Source organism: Dipodomys spectabilis, unplaced genomic scaffold, assembly GCF_019054845.1.
Source record: "Dipodomys spectabilis isolate Male_0828 unplaced genomic scaffold, ASM1905484v1 ptg000234l, whole genome shotgun sequence".
In the NCBI taxonomy this organism is placed as follows: Eukaryota; Metazoa; Chordata; class Mammalia; order Rodentia; family Heteromyidae; genus Dipodomys; species Dipodomys spectabilis.
In genome coordinates this window covers 7,767,569-7,780,933 of record NW_024870911.1, presented here as the reverse complement: position 1 = coordinate 7,780,933, position 13,365 = coordinate 7,767,569, and the positions used below count along the sequence as shown (strand labels likewise).

The following is a 13,365-nucleotide window of genomic DNA, read 5'->3' as shown; positions in this document are numbered from 1 at the left end:
AATGGACCTATGAAATCAAACTAAAAATAGTAGATTTGGGGGAGTTTGGGGAGCTAGAAGTCTCACGTTCTTTAAAAATGTATATACATTTTACAGTTCATGAAAGAGCAAAATGTTTTGGCAAATACAAGGAGATTTTACACAATAGAACAATATGTTAAAGCTATTTTTAAAAGCTTTATTGTGTCATTGCCACCACATTGTTTCCATTATAACAAAATGCCTCCTAGAACACAATTCAAGGCAATGGGGAGCATCCTAGGTTCAATCTAAAAGTTTCAGCAATAAAATTGCAACCAGCTCTGAGTATAGGTCAATATCCCTTATATAATGATTTGTGTTGACTATCATATCAAGACCATATTTTGAATACATTTATTATTATTATTATTATTGGTTCAGTCGTGGGGCCTGAACTCTGGGCCTGGGCACTGTCCCTCAGCTCTTCAGCTCAAGGCTAGCGCTCTACCACTTGAGCCACAGTGCCACTTCTGGCTTTTTTTCTTTTTTGCTTATGTGGTGCTGGGGAATCGAACCCAGGGCCTCATGCATTCAAGGCAAGTGCTCTAACACTGAGCCACCTTCCCAGCCTCTGAATAAATTTTTAATAAGCAATATGTATTTTAGTTTATGTCCTATGACTGACTTAGAAATAACCATGGCTAGAAATGAGGTTTTTGTGTGCTGATACACAAATGATCAGTTTCTCTTCTTTAAATAAGCATGTTAAAAACACAATAACTTAAATTTAACTCATTTTTGAGAAGGGAAATTTTAACTATTTTATTCTAGTACTTTGTATTATTTTGGAAGATGCCAAATATAATCTGCCTTTTAAATGTGAGCAACTCATCTGGAAAAGTTTACAAATAAAATAAGAAGTATATGAGAAAAAAGGACAATACATGCATATACTTTCTATATAATAGTCAACTCCAATAGAAAGAAAGAGGAATGGATAGGAATTATAGTAGTTAAATGATTATTGGACATGATAAAATTAGTTAACATTTCAGAAAATATAATCAATGAAGTATATTTAAATATGTATTATATATCATTTTTAATCTAAATTGGAACTAAAGTAAAATTAATAGATGGAAATGCAAACCAACATATAGCTTAAGAAAACACCAAAGCATAGTATAGTAATAAATTTAGATTTAAAAAGTAGACTAATGACATTAAAGGAATACTTCTTAGGAGTTAACTATTCCTTAAGCATTGTAAGTATGAACATGTGCTAGTTCATTCCAATACCCATTTTTTTTTGACCTGAGGAAAAAAAAAACATGAGATTGTAGGGTAGAAGAAGGAAAGCACACTAGATGAAGGAGGAAGAAAGACATGTAAGTTCAGATCTATCAGATCATATGTAAGGTCATATGGGGGCATGGGGGAAGGGCAGGACTTGCCTGTTCATTAGGTACAATAATCACAGTGTCTAGTATCATCTCTAGGGCCAAAGAATTATTTAATTGAAAATAAAAGAAATTTAAAGTCAACAAAATTTTTTTACATATCAGGAATAATGAGAATTTTAGAGCCCATGAAAATCTACCAAATTATTTTGCTAGTTATTTCAAATGGAGAAAGAAGTTCACATTGACAGAACAAAAAACAAACAAACAAACATAAAACCAGCCAGAGTCACATTGACATGTCACAGACTGAAGATGGGTAGGGAAATTTGGATGCTGTGCCAATGGTTGTAGAAGTCCCATAATTTATCACCATTCATTATGAAAGAATATGACCCATTACAAGAACCATGTTGATGTTGCAAAGAGAAGAATGCCAAAAATAATTGTGTTAGCCAACTCTATCACAGGAAAATTTGTATATACAAGGGATACTTTGTTTTCATTTTCCCCCACAACTCTTCTGCTGGAAACTAAAACAAATACTTTCTAGTAAGTCCTTTTCCTTTGATAAGAGTATACAATTGCTTACCTTTTGCAATACTTATGCATTTTATACCCTCACCCACATTACCTTAGACAATTATTTTAATCAGCAGTTACATTAAGACTGATGACAATGTGGCTAACTACATCAGCAAAAAGAAAAAATATCCCTACATGAGATCATCAGCTCAGTCAAATCAAGGGCACTTGAAAAATTGTCTGTCTGAAGTACATGGCATATTTGAATGAATGAATATGTAGTAAGCGTGGAGTAAATGTGGAACTGTAAGGTGAAATATTTGATGTCATCTCATATATATGAAGCATCTGAACATAGGTAATAACTTTATACCACTACCAACCATTTCTACAAATGAAAGTAGATTTGGTAAATCTTGGAAAAGGTATCTAAACTCTTTTCACCCTTGACCTGTATTGGTAAAGCACACTGGACACTTAGGTTCTTATCATAGCTCTGTTCTCAGTTTATCTGAGGTTGTTCATTGGTTCTTACCTTTTTGAAAATGTATATTATCTCTTAAATATCAATGCAAAGGATTGCAAAAGCATGAAGTATTACCTTCACAGTCCAATTAGCACCTGTCAGTGTACTAATAGTCCCTATCATCAGGGGACAGAAGCATCTGTCAGCAAAACCTAATAATTTCCAGGTCATTAGTCATTACTTATGTATGTGTGTGCATGTGTGCCTGTGTACATGCATATATGCGCATATATGTTGTGTATTATGCCCAGATCTGCATCCAATATCTGATAGAACCTAATCGCAGGATCTAGCACAAAAGAGAAGTTTAAGAAATATTTGTTGAATTAGTAAAATAAAAGGAAGAATAAGTGCTAGAGGTAAGTTGGGCATTTTAAAATGAGGATAATGGTTTCCATCATGGGGCACTACATAGTTGACTTCTACTAGATGATGAATCTTCCATAGAGAACATATCAAGGCATACTGATCTCCCTTAGATGTATCAAACCAGGCCACTGAGCAGAAAGACTTTCACATAGATTCTGACACGAATAGCTCACCTTTCTTTGAGCAGAGGCTTTCATTCACCAGATTTCCTTCCTTGTTGACCTCTATTTTCATCCAGCTATGGAGGTATTTCCTGCCCTTCTTGACTACTACCTTGGGACCTTGTTTCTTGAGAAAGAAAGAGGTATTTTCCACCTCAAGGAACCCGTCCTGCTCATAGCAGGTCCATCGGGGTGCCTGGGAACAGCCGATGAAGGTGGCTGCCCGGGAAGGGCCACCAGACGAGTTGGAGATACCCAGGCACGATGCAGATTTAACATGGAGGAGCTTCTCATCTTTAGTCCACAGCCACTGCTGATTCTGGCTGGTCCAATTGCATGCGCCCATGATCACTCTCTGATTTATGGAAAGGCACTGTTGTTTCTGGACATGGATAATCTGAAACCCCTCTGGAAGATGAAAGTTTACAAAATACTGTAACAAACTTCAATGGCTATTAAACATATAACTATATACCCACAAATCACTTGAGTGAAAGTATGAGATTTACTTATATTTTGCTGTTTCTGCCCCTTCAAGTGAATATTCTCAGATTCAACCCATGTGATTTGAAGAAGAGAAAAGATAAAATCCCAAGACTGACAATGGAAAATGCCATGTCACCCTTAGACATTCTCCCATCTCCTCCTCATCCCCCCTCCCACTGGCCCTTTTAAACTTTTGCATAGTTTAGGAAAGAAAACACGCCCTCATTGGAACAAATGAAAGGAAGCTGGGAAAAGAAACTAACCCATCCAGCAAATATGGTTTTCTTTTGGTTGAGAAGAGATATGTCCAAAGAACAGGGTTAGTCAAATATACTACAGTTATATAAAGTTAAGCCTCTTTTAACTATTTAATTTTCTCCACAATATCATGCTTAAAATATCTCCTTTCCAGTACTTAAATTCACATTGTAATAAATGTTACTATATGAGTTGCATAGCTTGAATACAATGTATTTTTTTTAAAAGTTGGGCCTATTTATTTAAAGACAAAAAAACCAAATTCCTCCCTTTTCAGGCACAGCCTTTTAGCTAATTGAAAACAAGTAAAATATCACCACAACCCAAATTTCCTGTAGTCCTGGAAAGAAGTATGTATTTTGTGACAATGTATAAGTTTTCTCTCAAATACTGACAGATTTCTTAAAAGTCAGCATTTCTTGTTGTATGAAAATTAAACATCTTATTCTTAAGCATCTATATTTAAAAAATGAAGACAATAAGCCTGAGAAATCATCTTCAGTGGGTTTCTTTTAAATTCTCCAGAGTTTTCCCAAGAAAACATCCAGTCCTTCCAAATGACAACATCCAAATAAAGCTCTGTTCTTCATTCCTTTAGTCAGATTCTCTGTATTTTCTTTTTTTTAACACAAAAGAAAGCAAAACTACAACTCGACTGGGGGGGGGGGGGGAGGGAAGCACGATTAGGCTATAGACTGTCACATAATAATAAAAGAGTTCTCCACAGGAGTCTTCACTCTCTGCTATACAGCTGTCCTTCCTTTTAGGAGGTGAGCTGCCTGAAACACTTGGATGAAAGGAGGAGAGCTTTGAATTTTCTGTTGGAGAAATCTCAGCAGTGTGGCCACAGCTGGCTGCGCTTATTCCCCCTTCCTCATCGCCTTTGGCTTCCCTGCCATGAAGACCTTACCATTCCAGCCTTATTTCAGACACCTTTCAAAGGCTCCAAACCTCTTTGGCTAGCTGGCATTAGGAGAGATGCCTCAGACACAGAGGTAGATCCACTCACCCATGTTCCTGAAGATCAAGCAGGTAAGAATCGCCACGTAAAATTCAGCCTCCATTTTCCACATAACAACCATTCCAGCTTCGCTTAGGGGGGAAAATTTTCTCCCAGATAAGAGAAGCAAAGACTAGGAAGGAAATGTGCCTTCATGGTGAGGGGAAAAGTCAGTGACGAGCACTTCCTCCAATTGAATTGTTTGGGGAAGTTTTACACCAGTGTCCTTTTGTCTGTTTCCTTAGAAAGAAGGGAATAAGTTTACTTCTTTTTTTTGTATGTAGATCTAGCCTCCAGGAGCAGAATAAACATCTTTAAGTCTTCACCTATCCTCCTTTTGGCTCATGAGTACTTCTAACCTCGAGAGGGAAGAAAGGAATTGTAATCTTGGATAATTGAATACTTCTGCAAACTTACATCTTGTCAGGTGATGTGATTCTGCAGAATAGATGTAAAGCATATAATTTATGAGGGTCTGTGACAAGTGCTAAAAGCCATAAACATTTACTGTTTATATAATGATATGCTAGGTGTCTATAAGGAAAGCCACATAATGATGGCACTATGAGATCTCTCAAGGGATGATAATATCGCCTTCCAAGACAGTCATCTCTGCTGGGGAGATACAGACTAATATTAAACCCATCAAGTTATCTACTTCAGGCTTCCCCAAACAGACAATGGCTTCTCTCTAAATAGGAAAAGAAGAAAGAAAATTACAATAATAAATAAAAGAATACTCAGGAGTTAGTATTAAGGGTAGTTTATTGGCAGTATGAAACAAAGTTAGCATTGCTGCATTAAAAATTCATATTTGAGCAGAACGTTGTGTTTTCTGAGTGTAGTTATTTTAACTTTGTCTCGTGCAGATGAAAACCTCTCAGAACAATCTGAAGAACTCTGGACATGAGACACGTCACAGCAAAGTCCTGCCTCTTTGGGAGAGGGATTCCAAGTAGACAGCATATACAAAGGTCCCTTCTTAGTAAAAGAGAGACAAGTATTTGAAATTCTTGATACTTCATAGTTGCTACAAATTCCCCACTCCCCCTTTAGAGTAAAACAATTTACAATGTAGAAATATAGTGGATAGAGGGTGGGTCTGGGGAGCCACCTCTATGCCTAACAATAGAGAATACGTACATATATATCCAGTGACAATCATTGTGCTCTGTAATTGATAGGAGGTACTATAAATACACATTTAGTAGATAATGTTATCAAGACACATTTCCATATAAAATAGTTACTGTGTTAGATTGCTTTTTTTTTAAAGAAAAACTTATTTGTTAAAAATTCATTATCAATCACTTGATTGATATCAATCAACATCAGCAGCAAGATTCTGGTAACTGAGATACATAATAGCACTTAAAATGGGAACAGTCCATTCGCGAGACAGACTACAGACACTAGAGCATCTAAACACACAATAATGATGTCTTCAGCAGTGCCTCCAATCATCACTTGATGACAGAGACCACTTTATAATACATACATACATACATTCTATGTGGTTGGTACCCAATACAGACAAAACAAAAGCCACTTTAGGCTTTGTGAGAAATCTAGTACACCTCCATCAGCATAGGACCTTCAAAATAACATGGGGATGCTTACAAATGCACTAATATACACAAGAGATTGGCAATCCTGAGTAGGTTGCCAGGCCTCCCACAATCCATGCCACAGGTTGGTTTCAGAGCTCCTCCATCCCTCATTCCCAGGAAGCTTCTTCTTGAAGCTTCAAGTGGGGGTGCTTTGATTCATCACCCAATAGACTGATGGTCTAGTTATCTTCAGTATATCACTGCACAGTTTCTTCTGAAAGTCTGCTCTCATACAGGCACAGAGCATGGTGCACAAATTCATACTGCTCACTGGTTTGGACCATTCCACCCCTGCAAGGAAGAGATCATGAAATAACTTTATTTGCTAACATCCCACAGTCTCATACTACAGACACCATATTCAAGCTAGCTAGGATATGATCCCAAAGACACAGAGGAGTTGGCCTAATGATTCTTTCATTATCCTGCTCACCTGCATCTAAATGTCTCAATTTACAACATTAGTATGTTCATATAGTCAGGTGCTGTATAACACTGCTGTAGCATACATACACCATAGTATCTAGGTGTGTAGTGGGCTATGCCATCCAGGTTTGTGTAGGATGGTCACACAACCACAAAATTACTGATTGACACATTTCTTAGATCAGATTCCAATCATTAAACAATACCTGCACTAATCATGAAGCCACACTTGATTGCATATATAAAGTGCCTGGTCCACTAGGCATGTGATTATTTTCCAAGTTTACATTCATACCATTACTAGTGATATTGTATTATAGGCCATAGTTGCAAAATGTAATGAAAACTCCTCCTCTGTTAAGACAGTACAGTAACAGTAACTACTTTGTAAGGTTGTTTGTTTATGAATGTTAAATGGATGTATTGTAATTGATGGTTTGTATTACTTTACCATTCCTCTTTTGTTAAAATGCTTTATATATTTGGATTAAACTTGATAGAAATAAGTTTACCAAATATGACTCAGCTGTGAAATGCTCTTCTGAGAACTAAAAGCCCTACTCCACCTAATTATTTTTAGGGTGATGGGAAAATACATCTATTAGCTATAGGCTTGCAAAATTCTTGTGAATCTGAAGGCTTCAGGGAAGCATATATTCTGTTACTTCCCACTTCATTGTGTAAACGAAGACTGAAGAATCAAAGGGATTCTTAAAGATCATTTGCCCCAATGATTGACAAAGTCTGGCTTCTTTCCAGACAGAAGCAGTTTACAGGACAGATGGACAGACAGTTTCATCTAGGTACCTTTAGAAGCAGGCTTGCTTAGGTGGGCAGAAAAATTTATGAAGTCACCAAAAATGAATATGCCTCTCTCTAAATAACATCTCATTGGTCCAAATGGAATAACCCACAAAGGTCTTAAACTCTCCTTATTGTCACACAATAGCTCTCCAAATGCTTGAAAACAACCATCAAAGCCTCATAATCTTTTCTTCTCTAGACTAAACATCCTGTGGTTACTTAACATTTCTGTAAAGCCTGGTTTCCCTGTCACTCAACAACGTAGTCTCCGTATTTTATCAAATATGCCCTTCTATGAGTGTTGTGTCTATTGCTGATGGGCTCAAGTCAGTGAGCATATTTTCTTTCTTCAACTGTGCATTCTAGGTCAGCAAGTGTGTTCGTCGAGGTGCATCAAGGGGCGAGGTTCACAGATGAGATTATAGACTTCCCAACCCTCCCCATGCCCCTTCGGATTTTGGATGCAAGTTGAGGGTAATTAAAAAGTCAGTAAGATTTTTTAAAATGTGAAAATTACACCTTTTCCCCCATCCTATAGATAGGGTATTGGATTTTTTTGAAACTAAATGTCTGGCCTTCTGTTTGTTGCTGCTAATTTCAACTTGTTAGTCTTTGTTCTGAGCACAGTGTTCTTGTCTACAGAATCATTATTTCTAGCACTCGATATATCAATCTTCCATTTCTCATTTCCAGATTTGTGTCTTTCAGACATTTAATAAGCATGCTTTACATGTTGTCTAAGTCATTTATTGAAAGAAAAGGAAAAACACAGAGACAAGATAGGTGTTTATTGTAAGTAATATAATACCCTATTATATACTGTCTAATCCTGTTTTAAACTGTTTCCAATTAAGTGTTAGGTCTTTCAAGGACAAATATAATGTGATCATTTCTCTATACCTGCAACAATGGAAGGCATTGGCTAATCACAGGTCAAGTGGGTTACCTGCAAAGTAGGTTATCCAGGTGATGTAGTTTTTATGTCATGTGAAAATAGATAAACTCTGGCTAGAGGAAAGCCAAGAGCATGCCAGGAATCATACATTAAGGGCTGGTTTAAATTCAGAACATGTCACAGTCATCTTGGATATTATTAATAAATATTCTACTGTATGTAGTGATACATACTGGTCTATAGAATACATCATTGGCCTTTGTAAGAACTTAAAACTTAGTATTACTGGTCAGGCTACAGTCTGTTATAGGGCAAATAAGGTCCTTTTATTGGCTGCCCATTGTGTAAAGTGACATCTGGCATGCCTAAAAGCAGTGTCTATATACAAAATGCTTTTTAAATGAGCATTTATTAGTTATACAAAAAGGGAATTTCCTTGTGATATTTCCATACATACATACATTCAGTGTACTCAAATCAAACTCATTTCTTCCATCTCTCCCTCATCTCTCTTCCTCCCTTCAATTTCAGTAGGTTTCAATATTATATTTTCATATGTGCATATAAATTACTTTGACGATCTTCACCTTAATTCACATTTTCATTGGCCTTCCTCTATCCCTCTGATATCTATCCCCCAACATAATCTATTTTACTTTCTTGTGATTCATTATATTATAGAAAATACTATTATGAATTAAGCAACTTAAGCTACATAATCTTCAAGAGAGCTCCATAGTAATTCACACACACACATGCACGCACACACATTTAGATGTTATTTAGATCTTATTTTCTCCCAGGTACTCTCTTTGGTCAGATGCCTAATGGGTTTGAGACATCTCCATGGAAACCTGATATATAAGTTACTGATGTAAACTGGCTTTGGAAGATATAAATCAGGTAAAACCTTTTAAAATTATTATTACTTTAAAGTATCATCCAACTACCATTTAAAGAGCAAGCATTAAAATAATCCTTTACTTCCAATAGGTTATAATTTAAATTCAACCAATCCTAAGATCTGAAAAGATTTCTATGATGGCCAAGGTGATGGCTTAGTAGGGAAGACTTCATTGGGCTCAAAATAGCTAGACCATCATTAGACAATCAGCTTAGAATTTGGACAGTCCTCTTTAGGTACAAATCTGGTTTTCCAAGGAGTGAATATATAATGCATTCAGTTACAATATCTACTTGACAAGCTGTCAAGTGTGTTGAAATAAAAAGACACTATATATAAGATCTGTCTCTGTTTCTTACTAGCTGCTTTGTCTTACTTGTAGCCTTTGTAGTGCTGTTTTCTCATGTACCAATCAATGAAGCAATAATATAATAGTACCCCTCTCAGCCTTGTTATGAGTAATAAATGGCACAATCATTTCAAATATTTAGTTCACAGCCAAGAACATATAAGTACCATTAGTGATTATGGTTGTTATTGCTAGTTGGTTCTGTAGGGTAAAACAAGACTGGTTAGAAAGCTCTGGAGTAAGACCTTAAAGCCTAAGATAACTAAGAGCAGACAGAGGATGCTGTGTTGCTCAGCTTGGGCAAGTCTAGCTGGCAAAGAGCCCAATATGTTTCTAAACGGTCACCAACCAGAAGATGATAGCTGATGTAGAAGAAAGTGGTAGGCTTGGAGAGGGGAAAACAGAAATCTTTGCTTTTGAACCTACTCACTAAGTGGTTTTAGAAAAGTTGTTCAATCCCTCCCAGCCTGGATTTCTTTCAGTTATAAAATGACATTCATGACAAAGGTCACCGGTTGATCACGTGAGAAGATACTGGTGTCTAACTACAGGTTGTTCATGTGTTTCCAGTAGCCCAGGATGCACAGTGGAATCAGGGCCACTGGCTGGCGGGAGCAGGAGGAGGTTGGGTGTTTAGGGTGAGCTCCTGAGCTCAGCTTTGACCAGGGAAGTTATGCCTGCCTTTTATTGGTTTTCCACATTAATGCTCCATGGAAGATTTTTATATGCAAATTTTTCCCATTGCTTACACACACACACAAAGTTTGATAACTACTGGCCTGGAAATTACTAAGATTTCAAGTATTATAAGGCTTCAATGGGATAATCTACAAAGTTAGCAAAGTTGCTCTTGGTTATTAAGTATTAAATAAAAACTCCATTATTTTTTCTTATTCTCTTTCTAGGTGCTTGGTTAACAATTATACTGAAACGAGTTCTGGTTTGCTTGAGACATTCATACTTCACTCATGCTAAACTAGCCATCGTTCAGTGCCTTAGTTCAGAGGATAAATGATTTGTTCATCCTAATGATATCCCATTCTATGCTGGGAGAAAAATAAAACAAAACAAAACACAGTCCCCTTCATTGTGAAAGTGGTGTTGGCTATGTGACTCTAATTTGTGTGTATGTGTGTGTAGCCACTAAACATGAACACTGTGCCTGGCCAGGTCTGAAAAGATTCAGGTAAAGACTACCCTTCTAGAAATATCAGATAACTAGTTCAGATTAGCTCTGTCAGACTCCCCAGTCTGTGTCATTGTTTCCATGCAAGGAAGCACGTAGCTCTGTCAGCTGGGGGATAAACTCAAGTTAAATTTAGGAAAAATGTAGGGTTTTTTTTTCCTTTTGCTAATGGGAGAGTGTATTGAATTAAAAAAAAACACACCTCTCCAGATGCCCAGGAGAGAGATTTGGTTTTTAACATGTTAAAAGTGTGACCTTTTCTGACTGTTAACTCACATATACAGAGAGCAACGGCCTTTCCTGCTGCACCACCCAGCCTACATCCGGTCTAATCAGTAGACACAAGAAATTCTGTGGTGGTGACTCACTTCTGGGCTAACAATGGAAATTAAGCTCCTTTGCCTTTTTATTATTATTATTATTTTCAAATCTGGAATTCTTTTGGTAAAGTTTGGTACAGTAAATTTAGAACAAAAGGTGTGGATGTTAATGGGCCTCATGGGTAAAAGTCTGAGAGTCTCGGCATGTGTCAAGTGAGGTTAAGTTGATGTCCCAATTTGGGGACAGCTGCGTGGTGTGTCTGAGCCACCCCTTCTTCCAAGGAGCTTTTTCACATCAAGAAGGAGAACTTAAACATAACATGATTTTGACCAGATATTTCAATTCATAGACACTTTTTCCCAAATAGGTGGTAGGCCATAAAAGACAGCCCAGACCAAATGATAAGTCATTGACAACTCTAGCATTATTAAATCCATTTTTCCCCTTCTGAAAATTAGCCCTTTTAGTCTGAATACCCAGGTTCACACTCAATTAACTCCTAGCTAGGAAGGTTGTCGTGGCAACTCCCTTGAAAGGTTCAATCAGTGTAACTTTTTTTTTTTTAATACAGAAGTTATAATACCAAGAAAATCCACACTGATTCCTAAGGCTTTATCTATAAGTGCCTTTAAACTATGGGTCCCAAAATGCCGAATTCATGATCTCCAAAGACCTTTCACTATATAGGAACAGCGTTGAGATTCGTTGGGCATGCAGAGAGACATAAATATAAGACTATTGTTCAAAATGTGATCCAGCAAATAAAAGCTTGATTAGAAATTGTTTAAGTAGATTTTGGGAATAAAGAATATTACAGGACACTGATGGCATATATGTTCCCTCTCTAAGATTGCTGTAGTTAAGAAAAAATGTAGAAAAGAAAATCATCAAACTCAAGTGAGTAATCAAAACATTTAAACAATGATATGACGCACACTGGAAACCTTTTTCTATCCTGTCTGGGGAGCTACAAGTGAGGACCTTGGATGTCATTCCAACTTAAGTCATCCAAAGTAAGGATGTACAAAGACTACTACAGATTTCACCATTAGCTCTCAAAAAAAAAAAAAAAAGAGTATCAGACAGATTGTTTCCTGTTTCTGTGGGGAAAGGGGAGGAAAAGAAAAGATAAAAGGCCTTGGAACCTGATATTCTTTTCTATGTTTCATTTCCCAAATTCACCTTTTGAATTCTGCCAATGCCAAGAAGTGCCAATGGAATGAAAATAAATACAAGGAAAAAGTTGCTGGAGGTCACCCTGCAGTGGAATGTGCTCTTCCCATACTTCTGAGACATCTTCTGATGTTTCAGTCTTGTTCTTTAGTCATTCTCCTTAATGTGTATGAAGTATTTTCTGAGTGCCCTTGACTGCTTATTACCATGGTCTTTAATACTTTTAAAGACACATTATTTCTCTTACACTCACTGAATAAATGACCTCTTACTATCACACATGGTGTAACCTTTATGCCTATGTTATCTCTTGTAGCCTAGAAGCTACACATAGCAAAGTCTGGTTTAACTGTATAGCAATTAAAATTCCTTTTTACTTATTTAATTTTTTGATGCTAGTAGGCCAGGGGTTGAACTCAGGGCCACACATTCTTGCTTAGCTTTTGTGCTCAAAGCTGGTACCCTACCACAGGAGCCATAGCTTCATTCTCACAGTTAGAATTCTTTTTGGGTGTGTGGTGTCGTTCCTAGGGTTTGAACTCAGGGTCTGAGTGCTATTCTTGAGTTTTTGTGCTCAAATTAGTGCTCTGCCACTTGAGCTACAGCTCCATTTTTGGCTTTTCTGGTATTTAATTGGAGATAAGAGTATCGTTGTTTTTCCAGCCTGGAATGGCATTGAAACACAATCCTTAAATCTTAGCCTGCTGAGTAGCTAGGTTTACAGGCATGAGCCACTGGTGCTTGGCTTTACAATTAGAATTGTTAATTAAATCGTATAGTCTCAACACTTAAGTGATATTTGCGATTAAAAGGTATAAGGAAGATATGGAAAGTCTTTCTGTAATAAAAAATGTTTACACTGTGTTCAGTTTAGTACTAATGTTATAGATCCTTTTTGCACTTACATTTTGGAAATTATCATTGGCCTCTGTACATCTAATAGTCATCTGTCAATAAGGAATGTGACTAAAGAAAGATCTTTTTCTACAACAGAAAATTTGTTATAATTAT

The 13,365-nt window shown here is 36.8% G+C and overlaps 2 protein-coding genes across 5 annotated transcripts in view; both read right to left on the bottom strand.

Annotated features, from left to right (window-relative positions):
• Nucleotides 1-4,771, bottom strand: part of Ptprb (protein tyrosine phosphatase receptor type B) — a 109,061-nt gene extending 104,290 nt beyond the window's left edge. Inside the window, exons 1-2 of the mRNA XM_042699172.1 lie at nucleotides 4,696-4,771; nucleotides 2,955-3,350 (exon numbers count right to left, since the gene is read on the bottom strand). Coding sequence (XP_042555106.1) covers nucleotides 2,955-3,350; nucleotides 4,696-4,768 — 469 coding nt within the window. The 5' untranslated portion in view covers nucleotides 4,769-4,771. The remainder of the gene's footprint in view (nucleotides 1-2,954; nucleotides 3,351-4,695) is intronic.
• A 662-nt stretch (nucleotides 4,772-5,433) lies between these two features.
• Nucleotides 5,434-13,365, bottom strand: part of Ptprr (protein tyrosine phosphatase receptor type R) — a 213,882-nt gene continuing 205,950 nt past the window's right edge. For all 4 annotated transcript variants that reach the window (XM_042698790.1, XM_042698791.1, XM_042698792.1 and 1 more), the window contains one exon: nucleotides 5,434-6,587. In XM_042698790.1, coding sequence (XP_042554724.1) covers nucleotides 6,494-6,587 — 94 coding nt within the window. In that variant the 3' untranslated portion in view covers nucleotides 5,434-6,493. The remainder of the gene's footprint in view (nucleotides 6,588-13,365) is intronic.